This window comes from Cinclus cinclus, chromosome 1 (genome assembly GCF_963662255.1).
Source record: "Cinclus cinclus chromosome 1, bCinCin1.1, whole genome shotgun sequence".
NCBI classification, from domain to species: Eukaryota; Metazoa; Chordata; class Aves; order Passeriformes; family Cinclidae; genus Cinclus; species Cinclus cinclus.
The window spans coordinates 70,387,586-70,402,214 of record NC_085046.1 but is presented as its reverse complement, the minus strand read 5'-3'; the positions used below and the strand labels follow the sequence as shown (position 1 = coordinate 70,402,214).

At 42.9% G+C, this 14,629-nt stretch overlaps 1 protein-coding gene across 1 annotated transcript in view; it reads right to left on the bottom strand.

Moving 5' to 3' along the window:
* Positions 1 to 14,629, bottom strand: part of LOC134054518 (MARVEL domain-containing protein 3-like) — a 32,033-nt gene that overhangs the window by 16,380 nt on the left and 1,024 nt on the right. Inside the window, 1 exon segment of the mRNA XM_062510404.1 lies at positions 1,299 to 1,454. Coding sequence (XP_062366388.1) covers positions 1,299 to 1,454 — 156 coding nt within the window.

Genomic DNA, 14,629 nt, shown 5'->3' with positions numbered 1-14,629 from the left:
TTCCCACATTGCTTATATTACGCTATACATGAAAGAAAAGGAAAAAAAAAAGCCCACATCAAACCCCCAACCCTTTTGTTTTTTTTCTTTTTCTCTCCACTGTGCTATTAATGTGTTACTGGCATTAGCTGCTCTCACAGCTAATATGCTCAAGATAATTTAACTACATTTCCTGCCAATCTCTGCTTTTGCTAAGGACAGGCATTCAGCCTCTGAGAATGATACTTAGGCTAGTCTTTGTTCCCATTTCTCTTCAATTTTTCATAATTTAAGAGAGACAGAAGAAAAATTCATTAGCTATTTTCATGATGCAGTAGTTTTACTGCTATCCAAATATTTTATACTTAGCCATAAGTATTCCTTATAGCTCATACAGTGCTCTTCTCCGCTCCTTTTATTCCCCTTCTGTTTTCCTCGCTAAAATTCATACTGTCAGGGAGTACTTCAGTATTTCAGCTTTTCAATAATCTTCATTATATTTATCTCTTCTCCCTGTTTGCCTTTATTCTTAAATTCCCCTACAATCACATCCCTAAAGACTAAATGGGAGAGATGAACACTTTAGTGCCATGGCCAATCTGCCAGTGGTGTTTAGAGCTACAGACCTCTCTCCTACAGTGCAAAAGGAAAACAGCCTAAACTCATGTCTAGCATGCTGCAGCCTGGCCAGGCTGGAAGGAGAACTGCAATATCCTAAGAGTTTATTTGGCACTGGAAACCCATTAGTAGATCTGCTCATTGTGGTGATAGGGGCTGACCCACTCTCAAGTGCTGCCAACAGCCTTAGTCACTTCAACAAGCACTCATCTATTGACAGCAACTACTGAAAGTAATTTCATTTCAGATTAATAGAAACATGTTCACAGCTGAACTAGAGTAACCTGAGAGCTCACAAAGTCCCTGTGCTGGTCTCAGTCGTATAACATTCTCATTTAAGCAGTGAACATTTGGCAAGCCACAGCTGGCCATCACCTGCTGACTGGTGTCTTCAGGAACTGCACTAAAGACTCATGGCCACACTTCACCTACTTGCCATCCAACGTGATTCAGATCATCCCAGGAAATCCACATTTCTCCCTGTGTTACACAGCCTTTCTGTCCTATCTTAAGATCAAAAGAAAAAAAGGTTAAATTTCTAAGTGTAAAATAGCTCCCTGTTCCAAATGCAGTATGCTCATGCTTTCAAAGCTGAGTAAAAGCTTTCTTTACTATTGTAAATTAAGCCTATTTAAAAGCAGAGAGAAGGCAGATATTATAGACCTACTGTGATCTGTTTCTCTGAGGAGATAAAGACGTACCTTGCATTGTGTGGGTATGGTTTTCTTGCTCTTCTGTCTTCCTTGTATCTATCAGATCTATGGTTCTCATGGTGCCTGTACTGCTTATCTTGGTATCGACTCCCAGCATGAGACATCTTGTTTCTCAGATGTATTCTCTCCTTCTAAAATAACTTCCTGAACCAGAGAAACAAAACCAGTTCATTTTATTGCTCCACTTGAAAGTTATTCATTGACCAGCACTCACTTCCATTTCATGCTGATTCAAAATTAATACAGACTTCTTTAAGAAGTGAAGGAAGTACAACCCATTAAGCTACAAGGTAGCTTCATTAAAGCAGGAAGTTTTTCTTTACCTTCTCCTTTTCATCAGGTAAATGCAGAGTTTCTATACTTGACATTTTTGCATTTAGCTTATTTACTAGGTCTGCTCTGATTCTCCTGCCTTTGCTGCCAGTGTAAGGGATCATGGCCACCAAGAACTGAGCTTCTCCTCTGCAATGTGTGTCTCAGGTAAAGCATTAAGCCCAGCAAGTGCCAGTGCACCGCATGAGTGTGCACACAGCTGCCACTGGCACAGGGAAGTTCTGGAAGAGCAGGCTGTGACCTTTGTCTCCTGGGAGGGACAAAGAGGAGGGCACCCGTGGGTGTAAACAGAGTCAGTACCAAACCTCGCCTGCGATTTGCAAAAACATTAGGGATGGGCAAAGGTGTGCTGGGCTGAAAGGAAGCTGGCAAGAAGCTATACCCTGATAATTCTGCATTAAATTCTACCAGTCTGTTACTTGCTGAAAGCGTTTTTATCTTTTCAAGTGCGATACGATTAAGCCCAAGCCTGTAAAATAGGGAAACAAGCTTCAAGCACCTGAGCAATCTTTAGACTCATTTGCCTTCATTACAGCCCTTCAGCATCCCTGCAGGAGCGTCTGCAGTCGGTTTAATTTGGACTGATCAAGGCCTGATAACTTTCCTCCACCTCCTTTGGGTGTTATAAATAAACATAAACAGATAAAAATGTAATACAAAGGAATATATTAATTTAATTAATTTGTTTACATCTAAGAGGGATGGTGACAGCGCCTCCCCCCGAGGGCAGGAGACATTCCACAGGGAAAGGTTCCCGCTGCCGCCACCACAGCGACCCCAGACCCGCCCCGGGGTGGCCCTGCCGTGGGCGCTGCCCGGGACAGCCGGGGCACACCGGGCACCTTCCCTTCCCCCCGCCGCCAGCTTCCCCCGAGCCCCGGGCCCGCCGCTCCCGGCCCTCACCTGAGGGAGCGCCCAGCTCCGGCCTGGCCGCCGGCACCGCCCTCCGGGCCCGCCCTGCCCCGCTCTGCCCTGCCCAGCCCCGCTCTGCCCTGCCCAGCCCCGCTCTGCCCTGCCCAGCCCCGCTCTGCCCTGCCCTGCCCCGCTCTGCCCTGCCCTGCCCCGCTCTGCCCTGCCCCGTCCCGCTCTGCCCTGCCCCGCCCCGCTCTGCCCTGCCCTGCCCCGCTCCCCTCTCGGCACGGCGGAAAGGTGAGCGCACAGTCACAACACCGCTGAGTCGGTTTGGTTGGAAACGACCAACAGATCTCTGAGATCATCAAGTCCGGCCCGTGATCCAGCACCGCCACGTCAACTCGACCATGGCACTGGGTGCCTTAAACACCGCCAGGGATGCTGAGTCCGCCACCTCCCTGGGCAGCTCGTTCACATGTCTAATCACTCTTTCGGTGAAGAAATTCTTCCTGATGTCCGACCTGAACCTGGTACAGCCTGAGGCTGTGTCCTTTTGTCCTGTCCCTGGTTGCCTGGGAGAAGAGGCTGTCCCCCACCTGACGTCCTTCCAGGCAGCTGTACAGAGCGATAAGGTGACCCCTGAGCCTTCTTTTGTCCAGGCTGAAACCCCCAGCTCCCTCAGCCACTCCTGACGGGAGGATATGCACTCCAGACCTTCACCTGCTGCCTTGCCCTTTGCTGGTCAATGAAGAGGAACAAGGACCGTGGGAACAGGCTGGTGTCTGGGAGTGCAGGACAACCCGGGCTTTGTTTCATTTGATAAAATGAGGTCCCCGTGCCTTACAGTGCTGGGGAAGAATTTGGTAACTGTGAGAGGATATAAAACCTGAAGGTTAATAAAGTTGAAAGTCAAGGTCCCCACAGGTTGCCTTACGGTTTTTCTAAAGCCACCTCCATTGACTGGCAGTGTTCAGGGCAGAAAGCCCTGCAGAATGAGGTGGGGGAAGGGGAGGAGGTAAAAGATAATGGGCAAAACTTGTGCCCAGGATCAGGTGTGTGAGACCAACCTGTGTTACACTAGGCAGGTTGCACAGGGAGATAAGCAGCCATGTTTCGGATAAACAGCCATTTCGATGCATGCAGTCTCCTTTCTTGCTGCTCTGGTGAAAGCTCTCCCTGTGGTGTATCTGCGGGGGCTTTGTTGCCCCTGCCACCAGCCTGTGATGTTTCTCTTACAGGGGAACAATGTGCTGGCCTACTCGGGATGCCTTCTGTTGGTGTTTAAAATCGCTTTTTGGAGAGAATCTGGACAAGCTCCAGAATCAGAACTGCAGCAAATGGCTTGTTGGTTGTGCAGTCCTGTACACAAAAGCAGTCTGTGCCTGGGAAACAGCATGGCGGTGTTAACATTGATGACACTGTGCCCAGCTAATCTTGAGCTTTGGAAAGCTTCCCTACACTGTGGTGCTGTCCTGCACAAGAGCTGGGAGCAGAAAATCCCTTCCTGGAGCTTTCACAGCAGCATGCTTGGGGTACCAGTGCTTCGTGAGTTTGGGCTTAAGATATGTAGTGGTTACTGCAGTCCCATGGCAGAGGTAAATCCAAAATGTCCTGTAAGTAACTTGTAGGTAACAGAGGAACTGGTGTCCCTGAAGTGAGGAGATGGCTACAGGAGCTGAATGCTCAAAGCACATGTTTTGAAGTGTGGCAGAGTGTGAGTCCCTGCTCTGGCTGAGCTGTGTTAACAGCTTCTTTTGCTGTCTACCATTCTCACCTTGCCTAGACCTCTTCTGCTTTTCCTGCCTTCAGCTGTACACTCCATCTTCTTCTCGTTGTCTTGCACCAACCTCAGTGCTTGCTTGATCACATAATAATCCAGTTCTGCTTGCTTTCCAGCCAAAACCAATTTACTTTCTGCTGTTTTACTGAGTTGAATTGGCTTTGTGCTGCAATCAAATGTGCACTGGAGCAAGGACTTGGCAGAAGCAAATGTCCCACGGGGAAGGAACTGAGGGAGGGATGGGGGAAGAGGGCTACCTCTCTTGGCAGCAGTGAGTGCTGACTGTAACTGAAGCCCTGATGAGAAGCTGCAGTTTGAGACACCACTACCCATCAGTCTCTATGCCTTCTCAGTTTGGGGCTGTCATCTGGCTAGCAAAGGCAGCCTAACAGCAGGAGTGTTTTACTGTTTTGTAGCTTTGTTTGTGTCTAATTCCTACTGATTCTATTTAAAGGTTTTTAAAGCTAGTTTGACAGATTTTACCCCAAAGATTAGGGTGCCTGCATGAACTCTGTTCTCCTGTCTACATAACAAATATTTGGGAAATCAGTTCATCAATTGCATCCAGCAGAGGATATCTGCTCTTGATGGAGGGCATGAGGAATTACATCTCCCTTCTGCTGGGCAGGTTTCATACAGACAGTTGAAAATTTACAAGGAGTCATGGCTGGAAACAGACTTCTTTGGAGGGGATGAAACAGAAGAGTATCCTTGACAGCCACTGTTTGCAGTATAACTAGTAGTTTTGTTAAAGCATTTCCCTTTCTGGGCTGAAAGGGTTCAGGTGTGGCCATTTTGATTTGGAAGACTGGATGGAACTGAAGGGATGCTGTTATTGGACTGGGTAAAATTCAGAGAAGCTGGTGAGCAAAGTATTTTAAAGAGTTTAAAGTCATTATGGAACCAGGTAGTTGAAATAACAGAGTCACAACCAACGCAGAATTACTAGGTGAGATCTACATTTAAAAAAGCTCTGTGACATAAGGGTTTTTCCCTTGAACCTCATAAAGAAAATACAAGATAGCTAGTGACTGCTGGAGTTGCCTATACATGGCATAAGAACCAGTGAAACAAGCCACAGAAAATCATGCTGACGAGGGAGAAACATCTAAATGTAAGAGTAGGAGTGTGTTTCTAATGAGAAAATCTAGAAGGGATTAGAAACTGTACTGGCTAAATTTAAACGACAACCACCAAGAAAAAAGATCAGATCATTTTTTCTTACATAATTTAGGTGAGAGGATGCTGTGTTTGTGTACGTAAGCAGATGGGTTCGTATCAAAGATACACCCAATTCTGTCATCAATTTCTCTTTGTAATAGAAACAACCTTTGGGACTGAATTTTGGCTAGCTGATGAAGTCCAGAGGGACTGATGTGCAGAAAATGAAGTGTGAACTGTTTTGATTTTTTTTCCTGGTAATTTATTCGAGTAGGTCACATCTGTGTCTTGGATCAATGTAGTCCTGGATACATGCTCCCGCCTAACAAAACAAAACAACAATGAAACAAAACAAAACACCTGAAACCTAATCTAGGTACAGGGTACAAGGTGCTATAAATAGATCTCTAGGGACAGATTTCTCCAGCCAGGCAGGCAGGCAGCCACCGGAGTCTGTTCAGTCTGACAGGAACACTAAGCTCCTGAGATCAGCAGGACTAAAATTAGCTTTGGAACACTATTTTCTACCCTTGTGCTGCTGCTTTTATATGAAATCTGTTGTTTGTTGTTATAAACAACAAGAAAATAAGTTGGATTGAAAGATTATTTTTCTTTAAGGAGATTTTGAAATCCCTGGTCTTTGGAATGGGAGGTAAATTCAGTTTGGGAACTAAGTAATTGGTTATGTGTGGTCAATTTTTTTTCTGTGCTAATGACAAAAAGAAATCACAACACTAAAAATTTCTTCAGCAAAAGAAATGTAAACAGTCATGACTGATTTAATATTAATATTGTATCCTTGGTGTGTGCTGTTGCAAATACTTAATTTTAAAAGAAATGGAACCAGTCCTTGGGCTTTTTTTAAATTTTTGTCTTTGGAAATGTGTGAATTGTTTGGTTGGTAGTTGTTTCTCTTACAAAGCTGAGTCCTTCCCAGCATCTTCTTAGTAATTGTCTAGCTCTGATTTAGAGATCTTACAACACTGCTTTCTGAAGAGAGGGATTTTGTCTCACTGAATCTAGACCCTGACTGGAGAATGGCCAGTTTCTGGAACACATCCAAAACAGGCTGAAGGTAGTGCGGATGTTTCAATTGAAGCCTTGAATCCTAGAAGGCTGTTATCTGTGGGCCCCTTCATATTTACATCAGTTTGAAGTACAGAGCTGTAACACCAGCCTCAGTAATGCTCTGCATCACCACAGCTGTCAGTTTCATGCTGGCTTTCCTCACGTTCTTCTGTTGCTGGCCACCCAAGATGTATCAGAAACCTTATCATTAATTTTCTTCTTCCCTGTTCCTAAATGGAGTTGTAGTAGGCTAAAGCCATTTCCCCCCCTTCTAAAATGTTGAGCAAAACCAAAATGGCTTTTGAAATCTGAGAAACTGTTAGCATTAAAATTTCTCCCTCGTTTCTTAACAACCCATTCTCACAAATTCCATCTGTGTTGTGCTGAACTTGGGGAAACTCTTGTCTGTGTAGATCTTGGAGACTGTCTGCAGCCCCAAACTTAGTTTTCTGTGATAATTTACCACTTCAATGTGAAAATATGTCAGGACTGAAATTTGTTTTCAGAGGACTTTTAGACCCTGTGTAGATCTCAGCAATCTTGACTGCTCTAAAATTCACACTGGTGGGCCTTTGTGCAGTGCTTCTGTCTCAACCATCCCAGAGGTTGCGGTAGTCCTGAGCTTCTGATTCTGTGTGCCAGTTTGCAAATTGCACAAAATTGCAGCAAGAGCAGCTATCTGGGAGCTCAGGCCACTTCCTTGTCTCTTGGCATTAATACATTGCATTTAATTTTATATTACTAAAATATTTATGAAGTTTTATTAGCACTGTAGGGGCTCTTGCTCTTTCACAAGAGGTAGCAATTATGAGCAGCCTGACTTCTCTCTGATTTAATCTACTCTCCCATCTAGTGTTTTTCTTTTCTCATCTGGATGCAGATAAAATCCAATAACAGGGTATTTATTTTGTGGACAAAACTATCAGAGTTGGAGTCAACACTTGGGGCAGTCGTTGGAAAGATTTCTCGTGCATAGAAAATTTATGAAGGTACAGAGGTGCTGGGTTCAGTAATCGAGCCTTAAAAGGTATTCAAGCATTTTGTTCCTGAAGAAAACACATGTTCCTGTGCTGCTCCGAGCAATTTGCATCTGGATGGTCTGTCTGGAGCTCTAAACATCGGCAATTGTATGCATATGTTAAGAAGGAAAAGAGGTATTAAATTTAGGAGTCCTGGTCATGCAAACAATTTGTCACTCTTTCGACCTCCTGAAAAAGAAATGCAACAGTGGCATCCTGTGGCTCAAACTGTTCATGGCAGGTGGGTTTTGTTTAGGGCAGAATCTGCCACCAAGGTCTTCCTTCACTGAGCAGGAAAGAGACCGAATTGTTTCTAAGTTAGTTTACAGAAGAAGCCCACAATATTTCAACACAGTGTACATTTAAAACCTGAAGTAAAAAGCTGCTATATACTTTTCAGCCAGATTTTTCCACCACTTTATCTTATTCTGCTTATTTTTCTACCAAACACTTTGATGTTTGGGGCAGAGAGGATGATTTGAGTTACTCACCGAGGAGACAGGACTTCTGCATTGCTGTCTTTGTGACGATGAACATGTCCTCCAAAAATAGTAGTAGAGGAGAGACTCCTGTTTCTAATTAACCCACGTTTTAGTGCAGCATACTGGGTCTAAAAATTAACGTTTCAGGGAAGCCCAATGAAAAGAAGACAGATAAGAGTTGTTTTCCCTTGCACCTACATCATACCCAAGTGCTCACTCCTGCACACCGTATGTGGGTCACTGGAGTTTTTTGAAGTCCTGGCTTTAACTTGTTTAACTTGGACAGGCTGTGATTTGCTTACCTCCTCACCAGCAGATATTGGCAGCCTTGACCACCAGGCTCTCTCCAAAAGCTTTCAGGCATGCCAGAAGGCACCTTAACGAGGAACATACAGACTCACCTGCAGTCGTGTGGGCAATTGGCCAGCAAGCTGCTAATAGCCTCACTTTTACTTGTCTCCCCCTGGTTTTATGGTGGCTTCTCTCCTGCAAGAAAGGAGGTGTTAGGGTGGTTTCTTTTAGAGCCTCTTCCTTCCTACTTCTTACCTTTGCACACAGAGGTGTAAGTGCCGTTGAAGGCTCAGCAGCAGGAAGGAGTGGGGGGAAAATGAAACAACTTTCTTTGGTTTAGTTTTTCATTTTCTCGTATCCAGGAGGCTCTGTACGTTTTGAGTCATCTATCTTGAGAACTGGAAAAGCAGAGTAGGGGCAGTGGTCCTCCGCTGCCTGTGCGTGGGAAAACCTGTGGGCATTCAGTTTTCTGTTGTGCAGAAGGAAAGTCACCATGTGGTGGCTGAAGCAGGAGGCAAGGGAACAAAACCAGCAGCAGGCAAGGGTTCAATTGTTGCCTTTAATGACGAGTAAGTACTCTGAAGATTTTTGTGGAGTTGCCTAACTGAGCTTGCACCACAGTTTCTGGACGGTATTAATCCCCGGGCTGCCTCTTAAAACACGGACATGCCTGAAAAACAAACAAATGTTGAGGCTGGCGGTGGCTCCAGAGATGTTAACCCTGCTCCTTTTTGTCAGTTTAACTGACAAGGCAGATAAGAAGAGCCGGTGCTGGTATCGTCTCTTGCATAACAAACCGCTCTCGACAAAAGAAGCAGCCTCCTGTCAAACGAATTTCCTTTACAACTGCCGAGGGGACTATTTTTAGTTTCATCTGCCATTCTTTACTCCTTAATCATCGGCTTCGCTTTTTCTCAGTTTTTCTCCCTTTGCCCCCACCCCCCCGCACAGCTCGCTCCGATGGCAGGTACTGCTGATAGTGGGCAGAGGAGGAGGGCACTGGGCTCTCGGCTCTTCCCTGTGTGTCTCTGTGGGATGCTACCGACCTTGCCGTGTCGAGCTCAGCTCTGGCCTGTGTTTCTACCTTCAGAGAAAGGCTAACAGGCCACTCTGAATCTAGCTAGATGAGGGATGTCAAAGACCAGCAAGTGAATGAGATCAATTCTAGCCTTTTCTGAACATAAGCTAAGGCTATGTTCAGAAAATATGTTTTAAGTTGCCGGAGCAGATCTAGAAATCTCCAGTGTTGAAGTGACATCACAGAAACACTGCACCAGGCAGCAAATTCTTCATATACCATTTGCAAAGCAAAGCAGAGCCTGGCTTTTCCACTGGAGATAAAATTAAAGTGCTCCGGGAATGATGGTGTTTATTTCGTTGGTCTTTACTCTGTGGTACTGGCTGCTTTTCCTTTTGGTCTGGTTGAGCCACTGCATGTTTGTATTCTACCCTTTTGAGCAGCAGAATAATTCTTGTCTTCTGGCTGAGATATAAAGCAGCAGTCCTTCATATCTGTAACCCATTAGATATTTTGTAGTGCTATTTGCAAGCTTAAGAGTGTCTTAAGGCTTTAGACATTCAGGAAGCAACGCTGCTTTGCTCAGTTGAACGTAGTAATTCAATCAGGTCCATCATCCTCTCAGCATCTTTCTAAAGCCTAATTCAAGTGGTTTTTATGTATTCTCTACCTTCTTCCTCCACAGTATGCAAAAGCTTCAAATAATGAGTGGTTTCACACTTGTGGTGCTTCTGTAAAGTATAAATTTTATACCCATTTTATAGCTGGATTTGAGGAACACAAAAGCAAAGTGAATAGCCCAAAGTCAAGAGGGAAGTCTCTGGCAGCAGAGGAAGTTATGATTCTGTCACCTGAGGAAATTTAACAATACTGAAGTTAGTGTACTAGCTAACAATTTCCAGGCAAGTACTGCAATTCTCATAAAGAAGGAATCACAAGCAATGGTCAGTTTTTGCCACTGCTATTTTCTTAACAAATATGAGTTTCCAAATGATACAAGATGTTTGCAGGACATGTATTTATTTTGAGAAAGTGAAGTAAAATTTATTGGATTTGAACAAAAATGAGTTTGGTTTATAAGGTTTATAATGTAAATGTTTCAATTGGTCTTAACAAACAAACAAAAGAAAAGCTGGGAAGAAAGCAAAAATGAGACCTGGTTTCTCCAATGACATGAGAATGCTAATGTATTGTTTATGGAAAAATAAAACTGCATCTTTTTTTTCAGGCTTTCCTCTCTCCAGTCTTAGTCTTTTATTTTTGTCTTTTAACAGACTAGCGTGACCAATCTCCTTAACCCTAATAAAGTGCAATAGCACTTTGAACAACACTCATTAGCCAAGGAAAACGAGAGGGAGAGAGCTGGAAAGAGTTTTTATGGCTGATGACAGTGGCTCCTTGTAACTTTGGCTGCTTTACTGTCCAGTAGAACAGGGATCTCCTTAGCAATTTTTGATGGCTCGCCTCCTTCTGTGGCCTGGGTTCTCATTGTGCAGTAGCCACCAGATTCACGCACCTGTGCTGGGATCCACCTGGCATAATTTCAGTCTGTGTATAGCAGAATTATCTGTGGGCTTTTCAAAGGCTGGATACCCCTGTCTGTGGCGTACACCACTGTGAAGCGCACAGTCTGACATAAAATTGTTCCTGCTTTTCTATTCCAAATATACCATTGCTTTTGACAGTGTAACTCTTTACTTTCAGCTTTCTTTATCAGGACATTTGTGCAAATCTATTTCTAATTCTGCTCCTTTCAAATCTCTGAATTTGATTTTGGTTTAGGAGCTGGAAGCAGGGAAAACATTAAAAGCAAGATTAGTTTTGTATTTTTGAAGATGCTTGAAAGACTGCCAGAGAGCTGTCAGGTTAGTGATGGCTTGTGACATATAAAAGCAGACAAGCAAAGGTTCATAATAACTCAAAATCTGTTGAAAACCATATTGAAACATGGTGAGCAGTGAGGGTTTTTTTAAGAGAAAATTTTCATTGTGCGTATTCAGACTCAGAAGTGTATTTCAGCCCTTGCTGTGAGAAAAAAACTTGCAACTTCAGCGTTATGAGCATCCTTTGGATTTTGCCTCTCTTGCTCAGATTTTCAGTGTTTTCATCCCAGTTCATCTGTCACATCTCTTGCCTGGCTTCCTGGCAGGGATACTGCCCTTAGGTGTCTGCAATTAGGTGGAGTCTTTCTTTCATGCATTTATCCACTTGTTCAGTAGCTCACTTCCCTGCCTCTGTAGCCTTTCGTTGCTCTACAAAAAGGAGTAATTGGAGCTTTTCGTGGATCAGTGGTGTGAGAAGTAGCAAGAAACTTCTCCATGAAGAGCCTAGAAAAAAAATCATTTAGGTTCCACTAGGTGAAGAGGGCCTGACCTTCAAAATTTCCCATGACATGTTAAGAGGATTTGGGCAAAGATATCTCAGAAAAAAATAAGAACTCTGCTTTCAAATGGCCATGAAAGGAGATAGCCAAAGAAAAAAACAAATTTTCCTCTCACACTCTGTAAAGGGCTCTCTGCTGAAGAATCATCAGCTGAATGCGTATAAGAAGCTGCCAGCAATCATTTAGCTCGATTAACCATATTCTTGTGCCCAGGATAACAACTGTGGATTATTTAAACTAAGTGATGGTGGGCAAGGAGGAGAAGAAAATTGAAGAAAAGAGGTTCTGCTGTGAACACTCCTACCACCATCACCCAAGTGATGCTGTAATACAGAAACTGGGTCAGAGACACCCTTCCCCCTCCATGCTGCTGTCAAAGTTATTTGAGTGCCTATTGAAACCCTCACAATAAAAGAGTTTGGCTCCTGCATTTGCTAAGAAGAACTGATTTATATTTCTTCATTCAGAAAAAACTGCTGGGTAATTTTATGAGCAAGTACAATGCAGCAGTTCAGTAGATCCCTGAAAACTGATTTCTTGGTGATATTTTTATTTGTTGGGTGATTTTTGGTTTTGTTGTTGTTTGTTTTTTGGTTTTGTTTTGTTTTTGTTTGTTTAATAAAAAAACAATGCTTTTATTTAGCATTTCAGAATTGACATGCTGAATCTTGTTTAGGAGCCTTCAACCTCTCCTTTTGCCTCTGTTAGTTTTAGGACTGGCACTGGTAGCCTTCATTCAAAGTCCAAAACATTGTGGAAAGTCTCTTGAGAGGTTGTCTTACTCATTATTTAAATCTAAATTAATTTCTTTATGTGCTTCTAGGATAATTGAAGTAAAATGTATTAGTTTTGAAGTATGGCTTGACTAGATTTAAACACAGTGCTCTTCTGGACTTTTCCCACTGCCCTTTTTAATAATGAATTTGAGTCTTTCATCCTTGTTTACAGCTGTCCCATTAGCAGTCTCAGCCTTCTGGTGTGCTCTGTCTGCTCTGGGATTTTTCTGTCTTGTTTTTCTGGCTTCTTTCAAGGAGCTCTTACCAGTGGCTCTACCTTGTCCTGAAAAGAAAACCAAACTACATTTCATGCTCATAAGGACAGTGTGCACAGATTGTCAGTAAACACAGAACCTGGGTGTTTGGCTATAAGGAGTGACATTATTTGGCAGTTGTTTTTAGCCCTTATTCTGAAGGAGACATGAGTGAAGTGAAATACCAAGGTCCAGATTTTAAACCTGTTTTCGAAGTTAATAAATTCTCTAATTTCACTTCCTTTCCCTGCTGCCCTCAGCATGCAGGGAGGAGTGAGCACATGCCCCCTCACACATTTTTTCCCTTATATAAAATGTCATTTCTTTTCTGAAAATTGCCCAGCTTGATGGACAGTCTGGAGCTGGCTGGAGGACTTGATTGGGCCTTTTTGGGCCATGACTACTGGGAGTTGCACAGCTTAAGTAGTTTTATCATGTGTTAAGGAGGCATGTTTGGGAGTGACAAAGGAGGAGGAGATGGAACATAATTTCCTTGCTTTCTCTGTACCTCAGTCTACACTGTGGACAAGGTATTTGATTGTTACCAAGTAAAAGTGAGAACCTTTGTGCCCCTTCATATCTAACTTATTTCTGATTCTTCATCTTACTGTGTATTTAAAAGAAAAAGGAAAAAAAGAAACAATACCCTGGGCTGTGTATTAGCTTCATCAGTGAACATCTCTTGAGCTACCTTTCTTAACAGGCATGTAATTACCTATGTCAGCCTCTCTTCCTTGCATCTTAAGTACCAAGAGGAAGAAACAGAAATTCTTGCCATTCCACCCGATTGCCCACATTTTGGGAGAAACTCAAGAAAATAAGCTGTTTGCACCCTCAAGTCAGATGGCAAAATGACTTCTCTTTTTATCAAGGCTAATCACTTTCCAGCCCTGTCTCTGGCAAATCCTCTATCTGTAATAATCAAGTCAGCACATACGACATAGTTTTTTGACAGAACAGTATTTCTTAATAATTTAGTAACATTGTACACACACAAAACCAGAGTTATAATTAGCTCTCATCCCTAAAGTTGGAAGAGTTTTTCAGTTCATTGGAGGCTGCTGGCCAATTCTCTTATCTAATTGGATGAAGTTCCTACTTTCTCCCATTTGTATAATGTCTGCTTTTACACAAACTCATTAAGTGCAGCTGTACTCCAAGTTTCTAACAACAGCCCCAGTGAAGACGAGGCAGAAGTTTAATAGCTGTCCTGTTCTCTCTTTTTCATCTGATCCTAATCCATTTTGGTGGTTGATGTGAGCCCAAACATCTTTCCCTAGCACCTAATTCTACCCCCTCCGGCTTTTTATTATGAATTATATTAATAATTAGAAACCAGACAAATTGCATAAGATTGATATGTCTGTTTTGAAACCGGAGAGTTTGCAGCTTGCTCTCAAGGAAGATGGATTTAAAGCAATTCTTTGTTTCTGTGGGGCATACAGAAGTGATTTTCCTCCTTCATTTTAAAGCTGGCATTAAGATGAAATCAGATAATCACTACACTATTCTTTAAATCTTCAGAGGTGTTAAACTGATTATACAGGTAGAATAGCAGCAGCCTAGCTAACATATTAAAGTTTTTCATTTAGACGGAATTTTTGGCAAAAGAAATGCATTTTAAACCAAACAACAAACCCCCCCGCCACTTTTGTCAGTCTGACTGCTTTTTTTCTCATGTTGCTGTGTGTAATTTTGAATTTCTACTTAGCTGATTATACAGAATAATAGAAAGTCTTCATTTGCCAGAATTCAAATTTCTCTTACAGTACTGCCTGCATACATTCACATCACATTTACAAAGAAATGTTTACCACACACTTCCACCAATACAGATGTCATTAGTATATCATTAGTATTAGAGTGATTTTATAACTCCTGTGGACTTTTTTTTCCACTGAA